Source organism: Scyliorhinus canicula, chromosome 6 (assembly GCF_902713615.1).
Source record: "Scyliorhinus canicula chromosome 6, sScyCan1.1, whole genome shotgun sequence".
Lineage (NCBI taxonomy): Eukaryota > Metazoa > Chordata > Chondrichthyes > Carcharhiniformes > Scyliorhinidae > Scyliorhinus > Scyliorhinus canicula.
The window spans coordinates 30,254,192-30,273,223 of record NC_052151.1 but is presented as its reverse complement, the minus strand read 5'-3'; the positions used below and the strand labels follow the sequence as shown (position 1 = coordinate 30,273,223).

The 19,032-nt window shown below is 46.9% G+C and overlaps 1 protein-coding gene across 1 annotated transcript in view; it reads right to left on the bottom strand.

The window, feature by feature from the left end:
• The window catches only part of anapc1 (anaphase promoting complex subunit 1), a 309,365-nt gene extending 292,059 nt beyond the window's left edge, over positions 1 to 17,306 (bottom strand). Inside the window, exons 1-6 of the mRNA XM_038799110.1 lie at positions 17,129 to 17,306; positions 15,191 to 15,427; positions 11,936 to 12,097; positions 6,460 to 6,511; positions 4,893 to 4,993; positions 4,149 to 4,231 (exon numbers count right to left, since the gene is read on the bottom strand). Coding sequence (XP_038655038.1) covers positions 4,149 to 4,231; positions 4,893 to 4,993; positions 6,460 to 6,511; positions 11,936 to 12,097; positions 15,191 to 15,403 — 611 coding nt within the window. The 5' untranslated portion in view covers positions 15,404 to 15,427; positions 17,129 to 17,306. The remainder of the gene's footprint in view (positions 1 to 4,148; positions 4,232 to 4,892; positions 4,994 to 6,459; positions 6,512 to 11,935; positions 12,098 to 15,190; positions 15,428 to 17,128) is intronic.
• Positions 17,307 to 19,032: the final 1,726 nt, after the last annotated feature.

Genomic DNA, 19,032 nt, shown 5'->3' with positions numbered 1-19,032 from the left:
TGCTTGGTGCCTGGGGCGGGCGCTATCAAGTCAGCATGGGTCAGCTGACTCTCAGAAGCGCAGTGGGGGGTGAGCAGGTGTTAAGGTGGAGCTTGACTTGGGGGATTGGGTTTCTTGTGTTGTTGCTGGGGGGGGGGGGGGGGGCTACTTTGCTGACAGGGGAGGAACTGTTACAAGGGGACAAATGGGAGGTCGGGAACGGCGACTTCCCGAGTGGGGACTCGAGGAAGCGGAGGGCTCGTGCTTGAGGCTGGCCGAAAAAGGGTGATGGCTAGTCGGCTGGGGGGGGGGGTTTGGAAGTCCCCGTCCAGGCTGATCACATGGAACGTCAGAGGATTGAATGGGTCGGTCAAGAGGGCTCGCGCGTTCACGTATTTGAGGGGGCTGAAGGCGGACGTGGCAATGCTACGAGACACACCTAAAGGTTACAGATTGACGAGATTGAGTACGGGGTGGGTCAGCCAAGTATTCCACTCAGGGCTGGACTCAAAGACCAGGGAGTAGCGATCTTGATCAGCAAACAAGTGGCATTCGATGCAGGGAGAATCGTGTCAGACAAGGTGGGGGTAGGTACATAATGGTGAGTGGGAAGCTGGAGGGGGTGTGGGTGGTACTTGTGAACATATATGCTCCGAATTGGGACAACGTGGAATGTATGAGAAAAGGCAGAACGGGCTGAGAGGGATAGGTTAGTTGAGGAGATGCTCTAGGTAGACAGGAGATACTCGGAAGCCCCGGACGTGGGGCTACTGAGGGAGCGGCGGAGGTTACAGGCGGAGTTTGGTCTGTTGACCACAGGAAAAGCAGTGGAACATTTGAGGGAGGCAAGGGTGGCGATCTATGTGTACGGGGAAAAGGCAAGCAGAATGTTGGTGCACCAGCTCAGGAAAAGGGAGGCAGCCAGGGAGATAGGTAAAGTAAAGAGTAGAGACGGTAATACTGTCCTGGACCTTGCGGGGGTGAACGAGGTGTTTAAGGACTTCTGTAGTAAATTATATGAGTCGGAACCCCTAGCTGGAGCGGAGGGGATGAGGCAGTTTTTTGGATCAGTTGAGGTTCCCGAGGGTTGATGAGGATCTGGTGGAAGTGCTGGGAGCCCCAATTGAGATTGAGGAAATAATCAAGGAGCTGGAGGGCATGCAGTCAGGCAAGGCCCCGGGGCCTGACGGCTACCCGGTGGAATTCTATAAGAGGTTTTCAGAGATATTGAGCCCACTGCTGGTGAGGACATTTCACAAAGCAAGAGAGAATGGAGTCCTCCCCCCAACAATGTCGCAGGCTTCAATTTCATTGATCTTGAAACGGGACAAGGATCTGGAGCAATGCGGGTCATGCAGGCCGATTTCTCTATTGAATGTGGATGCCAAACTGCTGGCTAAGATACTGGCCACAAGGATATTGCGGTGTATAAATTGAACATGGGGAAAAGCAAGTTGTTTGCGACCCAGGCTAGAGGGCAGGAGAAGAGACAGGGAGAGCTGCCACTTAGAATGGTAGGGAAGAGCTTTCGATATCTGGGAATCCAGGTGGCTTGGGAATGGGAGGTACTGCACAAGTTAAACCTATCCCGGCTGGTAGAACAAATGGAAGGGGACTTTAAGGGGCAGCACGGTAGCATTGTGGATAGCACAATCGCTTCACAGCTCCAGGGTCCCAGGTTCGATTCCCGGCTTGGGTCACTGTCTGTGCGGAGTCTGCACATCCTCCCCGTGTGTGCGTGGGTTTCCTCCGGGTGCTCCGGTTTCCTCCCACAGTCCAAAGAGGTGCGGGTTAGGTGGATTGGCCATGATAAATTGCCCTTAGTGTCCAAAATTGCCCTTAGTGTTGGGTGGGGTTACTGAGTTATGGGGATAGGGTGGAGGTGTTGATCTTGGGTAGGGGGTAGGGTGCTCTTTCCAAGAGCCGGTGCAGACTCGATGGGCCGAATGGCCTCCTTCTGCACTGTAAATTCTATGAAAGATAACTATGAAGAGATGGGACAAGCTCCCGCTATCATTGGCGGGGAGGGTACAGATCGTGAGAATGATGGTCCTCCCCAGATTTCTGTTTGTCTTTCAGTGCCTCCCCATATTCATCCCAAAGGCCTTTTTCAAGTGGGTGAATAAGGTTATTTTGGGCTTTGTGTGGGTGGGTAAAACCCTGCGAGAGAAGAAAGTGGTGCTGGAGCGCAGTCGGGGGGAGGGTGGGTTAGCGCTGCCGAACTTCTGCAATTATTACTCGGCGGCTAATATAGCCATGATTAGGAAGTGGGTAGTGGGGGAGGGGTCGGTGTGGGAGCGGATGGAGGCGGCGTCATGCAAAGACACCAATCTGGGAGCATTGGTAACGGCACCTCTGCCGTTCTCGCCGGCCCGATACTCCACAAGTCCGGTGGTAGTGGCCGCTCTGAGAATCTGGGGGCAATGGAGGAGATTTGAGGGAGCATCGATTTGAAAATGAAATGAAATGAAATGAAAATCGCTTATTGTCACGAGTAGGCTTCAATTAAGTTACTGTGAAAAGCCCCTAGTCGCCACATTCCGGCGCCTGTTCGGGAAGGCTGGCACGATTTGAACCCCGATTTATAATAACCATAGGTTTATACCGGGTAGGCTAGATGGTGGGTTCTGAGATGGCAAAGGGCAGGAATTAGAACGATGGGGGATCTATTTATAGTGGGAGCTTTCCCAGCTTGAAAGCTTTGGAGGATAAATTTAAATTGCCAGCAGGGAATGGGTTTAGGTATTTGCAGGTGAGACTTCCTGAGAAAACAGGTGCCGCCCTTTCCGCTGCCGCCGCCACGGGGGATACAGGATAGAGTAGTCTCCAGTACCTGGGTGGGAGAGGGGAAGGTATCGGATATTTACCAGGAGCTTTCGAAGGCAGAGGAAACTCCGGTGGAGGAGCTTAAGGGCAAGTGGGAGGACGAGCTAGAAGGAGAGATAGAGGCGGGTCTATGGCAGGTTTAATACCTCCTCATCATGTGCCAGGCTCAGCCTGATATAATTTAAGGTAGTCCACCGGGCACACATGACAGTGGCCAGGATGAGCAAGTTTTTCGGGATAGAGGATAGGTGTGCGAGGTGCGCGGGAAGCCCAGCAAATCATGTCCACATGTTTTGGGCATGCCCGAAGCTAGAGGGTTTTTGCACGGTTTTGCCAAGGCAATGTCCACGGTGCTAAAAACACGGGTGGTGTTGAGTCCGGAGGTAGCGATCTGTCGAGTGTCGGACGATCCGGGAGTTCAGAGGGCAAAAGAGGCCGACGTCTTGGCCTTTGCCTCCCTGGTAGCCCGGAGACGGATCTTATTCATGTGGAGGGACTCGAAGCCCCCGAGTGTAGAGACCAGGGTTAGTGACATGGCTGGGTTTCTCAGTCTCGAGAAGATAAAGTTTGCTTTAAGAGGGTCAATGTTAGGGTTCACCCAGAGGTGGCAGCCGCTCGTCGACTTTCTCAGGGAAAATTAAAATGTCAGCAGATTCAGTATTCCGGGGCGAGGGGGGTGGTGGTGGTGGTGGGGTGGGGTGGGGTGGGGATTGTTGTTGTATGGTTGAGCTGCGTGAAGATTGGGATGTGGGGGGGGGGGGGTTTATTTTTCAAATTGTTGATGTCATTGTTTATGTTACTGTTATCAAAATTTGCAAATACTGTACCTCAATTAAATGTTTTTTTTAAATAACATTCAACGGCATTAAATTGTACCTCAGCTTTGTACTAAACTGGGTTGCAAATTGTAACCCATTTCAAAGCAAAATAAGTGACTGGAGGTGAGTGGAGTAAATGAAACTTGAATTACAAACCAGGCTTGAATTATCAGCTTGGTTTCCTCACATAGGTCAGCTTTTGGGGCTTGTGATCAGAGCACATTAAAGCAAAACTGGCTGAGAAACTTCTTCCGCACTCAAAATATATCCACTGCCCTCCCCTGCACACCCTTCCCCAAGCTCAATCGCTGCAGCCCTGATGTTATCACTGGGGTCCAACATAAGGGTGCGCCCTCCAACTAACTGAAAGAAATGGTAAGAAGACAGCATTGGCGTTCTGCAAAAATGAGGTCAAAATCTATCTTCTGAAGTCAGAACAAAGTCAAACTGCAAGAGTGACAAACTTACAAGAACAATTTTAACAGAGTTAATCTCAGGCTTGAGTGTATTATTTCAGTTGCCTACCTCAGAGGACTTAAAGGTACTTCTTGCACAGGATTATTGCGCTCAAAAATTAGCCCATATTTGTTTGCCCAAACATCTGCAACCTAAAAGGAGACAGGAAATTTTTGGTTAAGTAACTCATTTGCAAGTGACCTATTTTAAACCAGGCTTTGACCCAGTTTGTTTCCAGAGCATCAAAACGTGAGCCAACATTTACAAAATTAGAGTGACAGCTTATTTTCTTGATGAGATGGTCTGAACTTGTCGAAGATCAGCGCTATTTCCTTTCAGACGAGTAATTTGAGAGAGAAAGAACTTATATTCATATAGCTTTTTAAATCATTTCACTCAATGCACCAAAATATTTCATTTAAGAAAAAATTATTTCAAAGTGCAGCCACGATTAGTTGTATATTAATTGGGTGTCTGATTGTATTCTGGTGGTGGGCATCAATTGGGGACTCACCTGTGCTCGTGTATGTTCAGGAGCAGGCTAAAACTGGTTGTTGGGTTGGAGCTGTACAACATATAACATGTCTCCTTGTGAATAAAAGCTTCTACGTGTTTCAAGACTTGGCTCCAGTTCTACCCTTTATCAGCTTTCTATCTGAGTTGCAACAATCACTGTTGTTATCTAGCTGAACGTTACAGTCAGGGGAATCACGCAAACAGCAATGCGATTGAATGACCGGTCGAGCGATATTTAATGATGCTGGTCGCGGCCAGATCTTTGGCCAGAAAATGTTTAAGAACAGAAGCGATCACCTGAAAAGGTAACGGGGCAATGTAGTCCTTCCCATCAACAGTGTGCACATTCACACACGATCTCTGTACAATACACACGCACTTCTCCGTCTTCTCTTGAGCTGAAAGAGCAAGGGTTTGATCACAGTTCATGAGTCGAGAGAGCAAACAGGCCCACAGCAATGGGAAACAAGAACACAAGTGACAAGTGCAACTTTAACCATCGTCACAACAACGTTGCTCAGAAGCACATTTGGGGTGAACATGGATTGTAGCAGCTCACGGTGGCGGCAAACATCCACCTTCTCAAGGGCAATTAAGGACTGGAAATAAATGCTGGTCTTACCAGCAATACCCACATCCCATGAATGAATAAGTGTTTTGCTTGGCCTGTCAGGTGTATGACAGAAGGTCAAAATCAGGTCATAGAGACTCCAAAACAATCTACATAAGGAGGGGTTCCACCTGTCCAATACAGAATGCACACACTCCCTGGAGAGACACAGTTTACCTACTCAGGACCAGGAAATTCAAGTATAGGTTGACAAAAGCAAGGATTTGGAATATTTAAGTAAAGTGAAAGGTACAGTCAAAACCAAGTAAGCTCACCAAACAGCTAGTCTGCTACAGCCATGTATACGTGAATCATTGAATTACAAGTTATCTGGAACCCCGCTGGTCAGTTTGCCCTCCTGAAACCATCAGTGAACAGAGATTACGAATGTCTCACCGAAAAGTGACAAAGCAAAAAAGCTAAAAGGCTGTACTTCCCGTTCAAAATACTCCCCTCAATATCGATCAGGGTCAAAAGGCCTACACCATTTTGAGCCTCCTTCTGTGCAGGTTCATTCTGATACAGGAAGCATCTCCATTCAGAATAACAGGGAGATGATCAGTAACTAACCCAGTCCAGGGTCAACTGCTTAGGCCCAACAACAACTTGCATTTATATAGCTCCTGTAACACAGCAAAACATCCAGAGGAGCAGCACTAAACATAATTTGATAAATTAAGATAGTGGCCAAATTCTTGGCAGGAGAGGTAAGGTATGAGGAATCAGTGTAAAAGGAGAGAGGTGGAGAAGCAGACTTGGCTTTCTCATGAGCAATTAGATATAGGCAATAAAATGAAGAGACGCCCACATCTTAGGAATTAATATAGAATAAAAACTTCGGAAAATTAAAATGACGAGCCATTCTGAAGCCTGAATATCAAGGCTATTTTGCGAGTGACAGTATACATTTCTGGTCGCTTTCTTCACAGGTATTCAGGCTGGACACTGAATAGAAACAGAACAACAGCAGTTGTTGAACAACAGTGTGAGAACAAAGTTGTTGAAGATGTGAGGTAGACAAGTCATTTAAAACCAATTACTTTCACAACAGTTAATTATTAGAAATATGCCCAATCTCTAATTTACTCCTCGCGAACAATGAAAGTATCAGAAGGCTGGAGAGTGGAGAAAATTAGCAAGAATTCTCTATTTTTCTTTTAAACAGAATTGCAATGCCTTTCGGTCTTGAATAAACTTTATTAGTGTCACAAGTAGGCTCACATTAATACTGCAATGAAGCGAGTGAAAATTTACCTTCCATACATTCGGTCTTGTCCTGTGGAATGTTGAAATCACACCATAGTGCCTACAATCAAGGCAAAAAAAGATGCTGTTGGTTAACTGTTCATGACTGAGTTTTTTTCCCCCCCATTAGTTTACCTTGAAAGCCACATCATTTAATGCAAACACACTGTTCCAGTTCACAATACTGGCAGTCTGCCACAGCTCAGTTCAGGGGGAGGTGGATGGCACAACAGGGGTGCTGGCAAATAATGGTGAGAAAGTGTTGGAGGAATGAAGGAGGCGAGTACTATAAGTGACACTCCTGATGCGCTACAAATCCATCTCCTTCAGCAGCGTTAGAGGCTGGTGGATCATTGGCCCAGAATGCACAGGTAGCCAGTATCCATTTTTCTTGTCCCTGCTAAGAGCTACATGGGTAACTAATGTTAAATTATAAACTAGATAAACTGCTCATTGCACATTTGGAATGTCCTGGTTTGTCTATAGAACATCCCTGCACATGAAATTAGAGTATTTATTTTCATTTTTTCCAATTAAGGGGCATTTAGCATGGCCAATCCACCTAGCCTGCTCATCTTTTGGGTTGTGGAGTTGAGACGCACGCAGACACGGGGAGAATGTGCAAACGGACAGTGACCCAGGGCTGGGAACAAACACGGGTCCTCGGCACTGTGAGGCAGCAGTACTTTTTTTTCTTTTTTTTTATAAATTTAGAGTATCCTATTCATTTTTTTCCAATTAAGGGGCAATTTAATGTGTTCAATCCACCTACCCTGCACATCTTTGGGTTGTGGGGGCGAAACCCACGCAAACACAGGGAGAATGTGCAAACTCCACACGGACAGTGACCCAGAGCCGGGATCGAACCTGGGACCTCCGCGCCGTGAGGCAGCAGTGCTAACCCACTGCGCCACCCAGCTGCCCATGAGGGCCACCGTGCCACCCTATGAAATCAGGGAATTGAGGTGCTTTGCATGATTTAGGCCCTTCATAAATCCAAGCACTTGCCGCTTCTGAGTCTTCAGTGATTCATTCTATTTACTATTAATTGTCAGTGCATACTTAAAATCTGGTGAAAAACAATTTATTCATGGTCTTGAGCATCGGCAAGTATGTCAGAACCGAGGCGAGATTGCAGTGGAGATTCACTAGAATGCATTCAGGGATAAGGAACTTGCAATCTGGAAAGACTGGGTTCGTTATCAGAGCAGAGAAGGAGATTTAATAGATGTGTTTAAAATTGGTTGGAGTTTTAGATAGGGTAACAAGAATAACTTCTTCCCCACTGTTACCAGACTCCTGAATGACCCCCTTATGAACTGAACTGATCTCTCCATGCATCTTTGCTACCGAGTATGCTGCACCCGATGTTTGTGTCTATGTATTTACATTGTGTATCTATCGTAGGTCCTATGTTTTTCATGTATGGAACAATCTGTCTGGACTCCACAGAACAATACTTTTCACTGTACCTCGGTACACGTGACAATAAACCCAAACCGAAATCCAAATAACAGTTTTCATTGGCAAATAGATAAGTAATTAGGGAGCACAGACAATTAGTGAAAGAACGAGGGGGAAGATGGGGAGATTTTCTATTTTTACTCAATGTGTTGTGATCTGGAATTCACTGCCTGAAAGATTTGTGCAAGTAGATTCATGAATACATTTCAAAATGGAAATGGATAAATACTTAAAAGGGGAAAACTTGCAGGGAGACGAAATTAGAGCAAAGGAATGAGATGGATTTGATGTTCTTTCAAAGAATGCAGGTATGATGAAGGGTTGAATGGCCTCTGATCTCAATTGTCGATTGCAGGTGACTGCTGGATATACTCTCAGCCTTGGATTCTGGTCATGCCTGGCATCTGGGAAAGCTGCCAGAGGATCACCAGGAATGTCACCAGGCTCAGAGAGGAGCTAGCTCAATGCTACAGAGAATGGAGGGAGGCCTGTTCCAGGATCAGCAGGCCTGTGTGACTCTCGCGACTAGCTCGGAAACCACCGAGTGCAGCCATGTAGACAGCTAACACGTTTGATGCGTGGTGGGGGGGGTTTGCCAATTGGAGGGGCTCGCATTTGACATCCCCGTGGAAGTTCAGGGCCCAAGTTTGGAGACCGCCCAACACATCCTACTGCCTCATCCACCAACCCAAACTTGGGTGGCTGCACAGAACCCCCTCTGCAACATCCCAAACCCAGAGCCAACTGAGCTGTCTTCATATATCAACCTGCAGATAAATCTGGAATATAAAGCTCGTCTCAGTAATGGTTACCATGACAGCAATCATTCAACGACATTTAGAGAAGGAAATCTGTCATCCTTACCCAGTTCTTACCCGACATGTGACTCCAGGATCCACAGCATTGTGTTTGATAACAAAATGGCCGAGCAAGTCACTCGAGGGAAATTAAGGATGGGCCTTGCCAGCAATGCCCATATCCCATGAAAAAAAAAAAAGGGAGTTCTCCAAAGTGAATCAGACAGGTGGGAATTCCAAGCAGATATTTAAAGTCACAGGGTATGAAGGGATACAGATCGAAAGTGGGGATACAATTAGCTGCGATTTAACTGAATTGGTAGAGTTGACCTGAGGAACCGTCTTTAACGTTTCCTGCTTTAAACGTAAATTTTTTTTGAAGCAAATTTTAGAATTTCAATTTAGATGGTCAATCTCCTGCAACGCTAAGTGAACTGTTTTCGAGGGCAGAAGCATTGTTTCCTGTAGTGTAAACTTCTCATTTTACTGCAGGATCGTGGGTGTGCATCTCTCTCTCTCTAGCTGCACAGTGTCTATCATCTTCTGAATGAATGAATGCTGATATCAATCAGAGGTCAGACTGCAGATTAGAACCTTTGCTTCCTTTGTGGGGAAGTCGACTGGGAAGTTACAGATATTCCGGCTCCAGTTTCAGGAATGCTGCAGACAGTTACATCCAGGCAATTAGTGATATATGGGGTTTTGCTGCTTGGTGTATTGATGCACAATGTTCAAATTACTGCAGTGGATCTCCCATGCTCTTGCTCATAGACGGGAGGCTGTGGCATAGAGCTTTGCCACTGGACTAGTAAGCAAGGCAAGAAATGGGGACTCGGGTTCAAATCCTACCGCAATGCTGAAATTTGAACTCAAATCTGGAATTGAAAAGTCCAATGATGGCCATTGTTGTTTGCCGTAAACGCCCACCTTCACTGTCCTTCAGGGAAGGAAATCTGCCACCCTTGCCTCCAGATCCAGATCAATATGGTTGACTCTCAAATGTCTGCTGTAATGGAGGGCAGTTCGGGATGGGCAATAAAGTCAGCGATGTCCACATAATGCCCATAAATTAAAGTTTCTTAAAATTATTAAGTGAATTCAAATTTCACCAGCTGAACCCATGTTTCCAGATCATGAGTCTGGGCTTCGGGATTACGAGTCCAGTGATATTACCATAGACCTGAGCAGGGGAAGGGAAAACACCTCAGGTTAACTTACCAATGATAAAAAATTCCTTACAGAAGGCGGCTAAACGTCAGGAGAGAAAACATTCCAGAACTATTGGTTCTCTAATTTTTCACGGCGAAATGTTTAAGTGCACCTGACTACCAGGTCCAGACACTCAATGAAACAACACAAAGGTCAGCAGTTTTCAGATAATCAACTTCCGTTCGATTTGTTCCCAGGCTGTGGACAGCAGCACTGGCTAGGCCACATTTATTCTCGATCTCTACTCCCATCTATTGTGCAGAGAAGGTAGTTGGAGGCCTTCTCTTGGAACTGCTGCAGGGCACTTTTTATTCATTCATGGAATGCGGCTGGGCAACATTGATTGGCCATCCAAAATTGCCCATGAGAAGGTCATCCAAAATTGCCCATGAGCTGCCTTCTTGAACCGCTGCAGTCCCTGTGGTGTAGGTACATCCGCAGTGCTGTTGGGAAGGGAGTTCCAGGATTTTGTCCCAGCGACAGTGAAGGAATGACGACAAGTCCAAGGATGGTGGGTGGCTTGTACTTGGGTACTTTCAGGAGGGCGATTTCTTACACGAGGAACTATCTTCATTTCCTCTGGTGCCGTCGCCATCGCTTATGGACAGGGTTCTGTCCATGGCCAAGTTAGGGGAGGGTAACAGTTGTTGGTGGAGGTAAAGAGGAAGTGGGAGGGTGAGCTGGGTTTGGTCTTTGAGGAAGGAGCGTAGAGTGAGGCTCTTCACAGGGTCAACTTCACCTCATGTGCCAGGTTAAGCTTGATCCAGTTCAAGGTGGTGTACAGGGCGCACCTGGCCAGGGCGAGTATAAGGGTTCATCTCGAGGGTGGAGGGTACGTGTGAGCAGTCCTCCAGAGGGCCGGCAAATCATGCGCACATGTTTTGGTCTTGCTCCAAGCTCGTTAGTTTCTGGATCACCGTTTTTGATACAAAGTCAGGGGATTTTGGGGTTCAGCTGGAGCCGTGCCCATTGGTGGCCATTTTTGGAGTATTGGACTTGCTAGTGCTGCAGGCAGGGACGAAGGCAAATGTCCTAGCCTTCGCCTAATAGCCCGGAGGCGAGTTCTGCTTGAGCGAAGGTCCCTGGTGCCACCGAAAGCCTCGGCTTGATTGGGGGACCTGATGGGATTTTTATACCTCGAAAAGATTAAGTATACCATGAGGGGGTCAGTGGAAGGCTTCTGTCCAAGGTGGCAGCCTTTCATCTCCTTTTCCGTTGCTTCACAGCTCCAGGGTCCCGGGTTCAATTCCGGCTTGGGTCACTCTCTGTGCCTGCGTGGGTTTCCTCCGGGTGCTCCGGTTTCCTCCCACAAGTCCCGAAAGATGTGCTTGTTAGGTGAATTGGACATTCTGAATTCTCCCTCAGTGCACCCGAACATGCTGCTTTAGCACACTGGGCTAAATCGCTGGCTTTGAAAGCAGACCAAGGCAGGCCAGCAGCACGGTTCAATTCCCGTACCAGCCTCCCCGAACAGGCGCCAGAATGTGGTGACTAGGGGATTTTCACAGTAACTTCATTGCAGTGTTAATGTATGCCTATTAATAAAGATTATTACTATTATTTTCAGAGAACTGGTTACCGTCACCTGTTGGGAAGTGTCATCTTTTTAGTTGGGGTTAGGGTTTGTTACGATTTTGTGTTCTTTATTGGGGGGGTTGAGGGGGACTGGGTGGGTGCATTTTGGAAATAAGATAGGATTGGGGTTGGTTATATTTCTGTTGTGTTTGTCACAATGAAAATTTTGTTGGAATAAAATAAATTTTTAAAAGCAAGGTTATATCACGTGGGTTAGCGAATATGTGTAAATCATTGTTTAGGGGGCTGTTTAGCTCACTGGGCTAATCGCTGGCTTTGAAGGCAGACCAAGGCAAGCTAGTAGCACGGTTCGATTCCCGTAACAGCCTCCTCGAACAGGCGCCGGAATGTGGCGACTAGGGACTTTTCACAGTAACTTCATTTGAAGCCTACTCGTGACAATAAGCGATTTTCATTTCATTTCATTTTCATTGTCTTACCTGCAGGACGGGGCTGTCTACTGTGAAGGCCTTATAAACTGAAGAAGCATGGCTTTTACTTCCTCTGCTCCAGATGACCATGTTACCAGTCACATACAGTTCTTCATCGTAGTCAAGCTCCTCGCCAATGTCACAAGAACCTTTCCTTAGATGCCAACTCTCCTGCAACAAGATAAGGAACATCAGCTTTCACCAAATCATACTCACACTCAAAGACAATTTCCCTTTTGAGCACTTCTAAATCAAACTGGTAATGCTTTGGATTTGGTAGTCAATAGATTCTATACAACTAAGACTTCAGAAGATTTTTAAATTTAAATAATGCAGGGCAGCACGGTGGCACAGTGGTTAGCATGGTGGCACAATGGTTAGCATTGCTGCCTATGGCACTGAGGACCCGGGTTCGAATCCCGGCCCTGGGTCACTGTCTGTGTGGAGTTTGCACATTCTCCCCATGCCTGCGTGGGTTTCACCCCCACAACCCAAAAGATGTGCAGGTTAGGTGGATTGGCCATGCTAAATTGCCCCTTAATTGGAAAAAATAATTGGGTACGCTAAATTTATATTAAAAAAAAAATTTTTTAAATTAAATAATGCAAAGGAACATGGGATTTCAAATACATTGGGAAGAGGTTATTTAAGTTGGACTCAAGACTTTCGACAAGTTTTTCTGATAGTTCTGAGAGGAGCTGAACCAAAGGGGTCACGATTTCAAGGTGAGAGGGGGAAAGTTTAAGGGAGATGTGCGTGGAAAGTTTTTTTATGCAGAGGGTGGTGGGTGCCTGGAACGCTTTGCCAGCAGAGGTGGTAGAGGTGGGCACAATATCATTTAAGATATATCTCGATAGATATATGAATGGGTGGGGAACAGAGGGAAGTAGATCCTTGGAAAATAGGCGACAGATTTAGATAAAGGATCTGGATCGGCGTAGGCTGGGAGGGCCGGAGGGCCTGTTCCTGTGCTGAAATTTTCTTTGTTCTTTTGTTCTTATAAAAGGTCGGAAAATCCTCACAGAAGAAAAGCGAAACAAGCTTTTATACAGCCCTATGTATTCTGGAATTCATAAACTTATTAACAAACGAGGGACGGCGCGGTGACGCAGTGGTTAGCACTGCTTCCTCACAGCACTGAGGACCCGGGTTGGATCCTGGCTCTGGGTCACTGTCCGTGTGCACATTCTCCCGAAGTTTGCGTGGGTCTCGCCCCAAAACCCAAAGGTGTGCAGGGTAGGTGAAATGGCCACGCTAAATTGCCCCTTTTAGAAAAAAAGAATTGGGTACTCCAAATTTTTTTAAAAATTACCAAATGCTTTACAAAAACATGCTACCGTCAAGTGCTATACTGGAATCATTTCTCTTTTAGAATGCCTTTCAGCATCAAGAGGGAATAGCTAAGGGAAATCCACAAAGTGGGAGAGGGGAAAGTGCTCACCCTTTTTGTATTCAATGCTAACTACAGGTTTATGCCCCTCGTTACTGATTTTGCGAACCAATGGAAAGATATTTTCATTACATACAACAACTTACATTGATGCAATGCCATTCATATAAGAAAATGTCCCACAGTAATGACAGAAATGTTATCAAACAAAACTTACCTCCAATCCACACAAGGAGAAAAATGACCAAAAGCTTGGTCAAGGAGGTAGGTTTTAGGAATCATCTTAAGGAGGGGAGAGAGTTAGAGAGGGCAGAAAGGGTTTTGGAGGGAAAATCTGGAGCCCAGATAGCTAAAGGCTGCTTATGACGAAGCAATGAAAACACCGACGCACAACAGACCTGAAGAGGACTGCAGAGATAAGACCATAAGAAATAGGATGGGGTAGGCCACTCGGCCCATCAAGCCTGCTCCGCCTTTCTAGAAGATGACTTGATTGTGGCCTCAACTCTACTTTTGTGGCTGTCCCCCTTGAGTTTAGGACTGGAGGAGATTGCCGAGGTGGGAAGAGGGGCGAATGACTTGAAAAAGAAAGCGATTTTAAAAACTGGGGCTTTGCCACTCAGAAAGGCAATCCAAATCGGTAAGTACAGGGGTGAATCCGTGGAAGAGAGGAGTCAAAGTGAACATAGGCCCTTTAGAAAATGAATCTGGGGAGATAGTTATGGGGAACAAGGAACTGGCAGAGGAGTTAAACAGAATTTTTTTAAATCAGTCTTTACAGTGGATGATACTTTAAACATCCCATTAATATCAAAGAATATGGGGCAGCATTTAAATGCCGTCTCTAGAGAAGTAGTATTCAACAAAATAATGGGGCGAATGGCAGATAGAACATAGAACATAGAACAGTACAGCACAGAACAGGCCCTTCGGCCCTCAATGTTGTGCCGAACAATGATCACCCCACTTAAACCCACGTAACCCATATACCCATATCCCCATATCCCAAAAATCCCCCCATTAACCTTACACTAAGGGCAATTTAGCATGGCCAATCCACCTAACCCGCACATCTTTGGACTGTGGGAGGAAACCGGAGCACCCGGAGGAAACCCACGCACACACGGGGAGGACGTGCAGACTCCACACAGACAGTGGCCCAGCCGGGAATCAAACCTGGGACCCTGGAGCTGTGAAGCATTGATGCTAACCACCATGCTACCGTAGGTCCCCTGGCCCTGATGGCTTGCAACCTAGAATTGCAACATTGGCAATAAAGTGCTTGGGAACATGTAGGGTGCAAACGGTGCGATATAAATGCAGTCTTTCTGTTACAAATCTCTTTTTCAATCATCCCAAAACCTACATGCACAAATCCAACTGTGTCTTCACCCCAATGCGTTGTCATTTCAAAATCCTATATTGTACCCTTCACTGGGGTAAAGCTCTAATGCAGGGGTGGGAAAACTACGGCCCGCGGGCCGAAGGTATTTCTGCGGCCCACCAAGTCATTAAAAAAAAAAAAAAATTTTTTTTTTTTTTTAATTTTTTTTTAAATTTATTTTTAAGGTTAATGGGGGGGGGGGCTGTTGGGTTACTTACTGGTATAGGGTGGATACGTTGACTTGAGTAGAGTGATCATTGCTCGGCACAACGTCGAGGGCCGAAGGGCCTGTTCTGTGCTGTACTGTTCTATGTTCTATATGAGGCGCCCAGAATCATAACCGGGTGAAGTAATTATTTTACTTAATATACTATGCGGCCCTTTGTGAATTGTGAATTTCTGAATGTGGCCCTTGCACGGAAAAGTTTGCCCACCCCTGCTCTAATGTCAGAGGCAGCTCATTATTCTAATAAGATTCCCAATCCAGTACCTTCTGTTTCTCATGGATTGTAACTTCCCTCAGTGATCCCACCAATCCCGCATCGCCATCGGAGGACCACAGTTCTGAAGCAGGCTGCAGCTGCCGAAGCTGAAGGTTCGTGGCACTAGGGTGGCGCCTGCAGTGGTCACGGCCAAAAGGAACAAACTCCTGCATTTCCCCTGCTGCAATCATCGTTACCCTCTCTTCATAGACGTTCGACATGGGTTCCAGATATCAGCATTATTTCTGCTTGAAGAAAGGCTAAAATTCAAAGTATGCTCTCTGCAGACATTAAACTGGATCAGGTGGGGGAGGAGGGTGTAGAGAGGGAGGAGAGGGAGGGCAGGCAAGATGGAGAAAGTGGGGGCGTGGGATGGAGTGGCGCAAGAGTGGGGGTACAAGAGTTGGGATGATGGGGGTGCGGGAGAGTCATAGAGTTTTAGAATGGAAAGAGGTGTCCGTGCCGACCATCTACTCTAATCCCATTTTCCAACACTTGGCCCGTGAGCATTGTCTACTCTGGCATTTCAAGTGCTCATCTAAATACTTCTTAAATGTTGTGAGGGGTCCCGCCTCTACCACCCTTTCAGACAGTGAGTTCCAGATTCCCACCACCCTCGGAGTGAAAACGTTTTTCCACACATCCCCTGCCCATTACCTTAAATCTATGCCCCCCTGGTTATTGACCCCTTCGCTAAGGGGAAAAGTTCCTTTCAATCTACACACCTCATAATTTTACACATCTTAATCTGCTCCATGGAAAACCACCCCAGACTATCCAGTCTCTTTGCATAGCTGAAACGCTCCAACCCAGGCAATATCCTGGTGTTTCTCCTCTGCACTCTCTCTGTTGTAATCAGTTCCTTGTGGCGACCAGAACTGCACACAGTACTCCAGCTGTGGGGCAATCAACGTTTTATAGTATCATAGAATTTACAGTGCAGAAGCCCATTCGGCCCATCGAGTCTGCACCGGGCGTTGGAAAGAGCACCATACTTAAGTTCACACAGCCACCCTATTCCCGTAACCCCACCTAACCTTTTTGGACATTAAGTGCAATTTAGAATGTCCAATCTATCTACCCTGCACATCTTTGGACTGTGGGAGGAAACCGGAGCACCCGGAGGAAAACCACACAGACACAGGGAGAACGTGCAGACTCTACACAAACAGTGACTGAAGCCGGGAATTAAACCTGGGATCCAGGCGCTGTGAAGCAACAGTGTTAACCACTGTGTTACCGTGCGCCTCATTATAACCTCCCTGCTCTTATATTTTATGTCTCGGCTAATAAAGGCACTCTTAACCACTTTATCTAACTGCCCTGCTGTCTTCAGTGATATATGGAAATATACACCAAGGTCCCTCTGATCCTCTGTACTTCCTAACATTCATTGTATAGTACATGGCCTTGTTCGTCTTCCCAAAATGCATCACCTCACGCTTTTCAGGGTTACATTCCATTTGCCACTCTTCTGCATCTATCTAGCTCGTCTATATCATCCAGTCATCCAAGGTACCTCACTATTTACCACGGTACTTTTGTGTCATTTGCAAACGTACTGATCATACCTCCTACATTCAGTCCAGATCATTAATGTACACTACAAACAGCAAGATACACAGCACTGATCCCACTGAACACAGGTTTCCAGTCACAAAAACAACTTTTAACCTTCTGCCTCCTACTGCTAAGCCAATTTTGGATTGAATTTGCCAAATTGCCCTGGATTCCATGGGCTCTGAACCTCTTGACCAGTCTCCCATGCCAGACCTTGTCAAAAGCCTTATTGTAGTCCATGTAGACTACATCAACATGTACACATGTAGTCACCTTGTCAAAGGTGAGGATACAGGGGAGGGGGGCCGTGGGAAGGGTGGGGGGAGGAAATAGGGGGGGGGGGGGGGATCGTTGTGTTGCAAATTATAAAGGACAATGGGATCGACCTGTTAAAATAACAAGTGAAACTTCCAACGACAGATACTCTGCGACCATCCGCTGCTGAAATTCCAAACCCGGGACTTTAATCTTTGCTCGAATCCGCGCCAAAAAACAAATTGATTTGAAGCCCGAATCTCAGAACTCAGATGGGCGCCGCCATCTTGCTCTCCCATCGGTCACCGCGCTGAGGGAGCGCAGGCGCAGTCAGGCCCCGAGAGAGCGCCGCCTCCTGGCACTGGATTATCACTGCACATCCTCTCCGCAAAGCGTTTCCGTGCACAATTTGATGGAGGGAGTTTCGAAATCATGGAACTCCCTCCCTCAGAGCTTGGGGAAGTACCTACACCTCACAGGCTGCTGTTAGGCCAGTTTAAGCAGCTCACCCCCACCATGCCCAGGGCAATTCGGGATGGGCAATAAATGCTGGTCTTGACAGTGATGCCCACATCACATGAATGAAGAAAATAAAAGATTCCACGAAGGGCAACACTTGCCAAATAATCCTGAGTCTGCTAATAGTGGCACTAAAAAATGTTTTTAAGATAATCACTCCAACTCTTCACGGCTCTCATTTACGCTTGCTGGAAGCGACATTTATTCATACAGAGGGAACTCTGAAGAAGAGTAATTTTGGACTTGAAATAAATGTTAACTCGGTTTCTCTCCGCAGGTGCTGCCAGACCTGCTGAGTTTTTCCAGCATTTTCTGTTTTTATTTCAGATAATAATTTTATTGTCACAAGTAGGCTTACATTATCACTGCAATGAAGTTACTGTGGAAAGCCCCTAGTCGCCACATTCCGGCACCTGTTCGGGTGCACAGAGGGAGAATTCAGAATGTCCAATTCACCTAACAAGCACGTATTTCGGGACTTGTGGGAGGAAATCAGAGCACCCGGAGGAAACCGACACTGACACAGGGAGAACGTACAGACTCCACACAGACAGTGACCCAAGCCAGGAATCGAACCTGGGACCCTGGAGCTGTGAATCAACAGTGCTACCCACTGTGCTACCGTACCGCCCAGATTTCCAGCATCCGCAGTATTCTTCTTTCAGTCATATGTAGGGTCCTGTTTTTCATAAACAAAAGAAATATGTTCAAGATTTGCACCTTTTTTAAATTACCTGGAAGCGTGAGGAACCAATAGTTCCCTGTTACCTTCACCATGGCAATATCTCAGCCAATCAGAGCCGTCTCACCAACCCCAACCTCCTGTAGGGGGGCATGGTAGCACAGTGGTTAGCACTGTTGCTTCACAGCTCTAGGGTCCCAGGTTCGATTTCTGGCTTGGGTCACTACCTGTGAGGAGTCTGCACGTTCTCCCCGTGTGATGCACGGTCAATTACACAAAGACGAGAGTTGGATGCAATCGAGGCTTTATTACACTAAGCTGTGTGGCCTCCGACAGCGGCTGACGAAATGGCTGCTGTACAGGGAGCACACATATTTATACTCCGCCTACTGGGCGGAGCCAACAGGGAGGGAACTACCCCCATACCTGTAGTACAGGGCCTTCACATAAAGCACCTACATCGACATCCTCTATATACAATATATACAGCAGTGGTGACTACCACATTCACCCCCTGTTACATAATTGAGTTCGGCGGGGGTGGTGGAGAACTATATACAGAAAGATGTGTTTTAAAAGTAGATAATAATACAAATTCAGGCGGCCTGGAGCCTTGATCTGCCGTCGGGAGCGCCGCAGTGCTGGCGGCAACTCCGGCGTCGGTTTGGTCTTTGATGACTCCGGGAGCGTGTCAAAATCCTCTTCATCCCTGGTGTGAGCAGGGGGAGGACGGATTTTCCTGGAGCCGGGGCTGCGATGGGGTGCGCTGGGGGAGGGGCGGGTGGCGCAGGGTTGGGGGGTGTGTGTGTGTGGAACCAGCTGATGCCAGGTCCC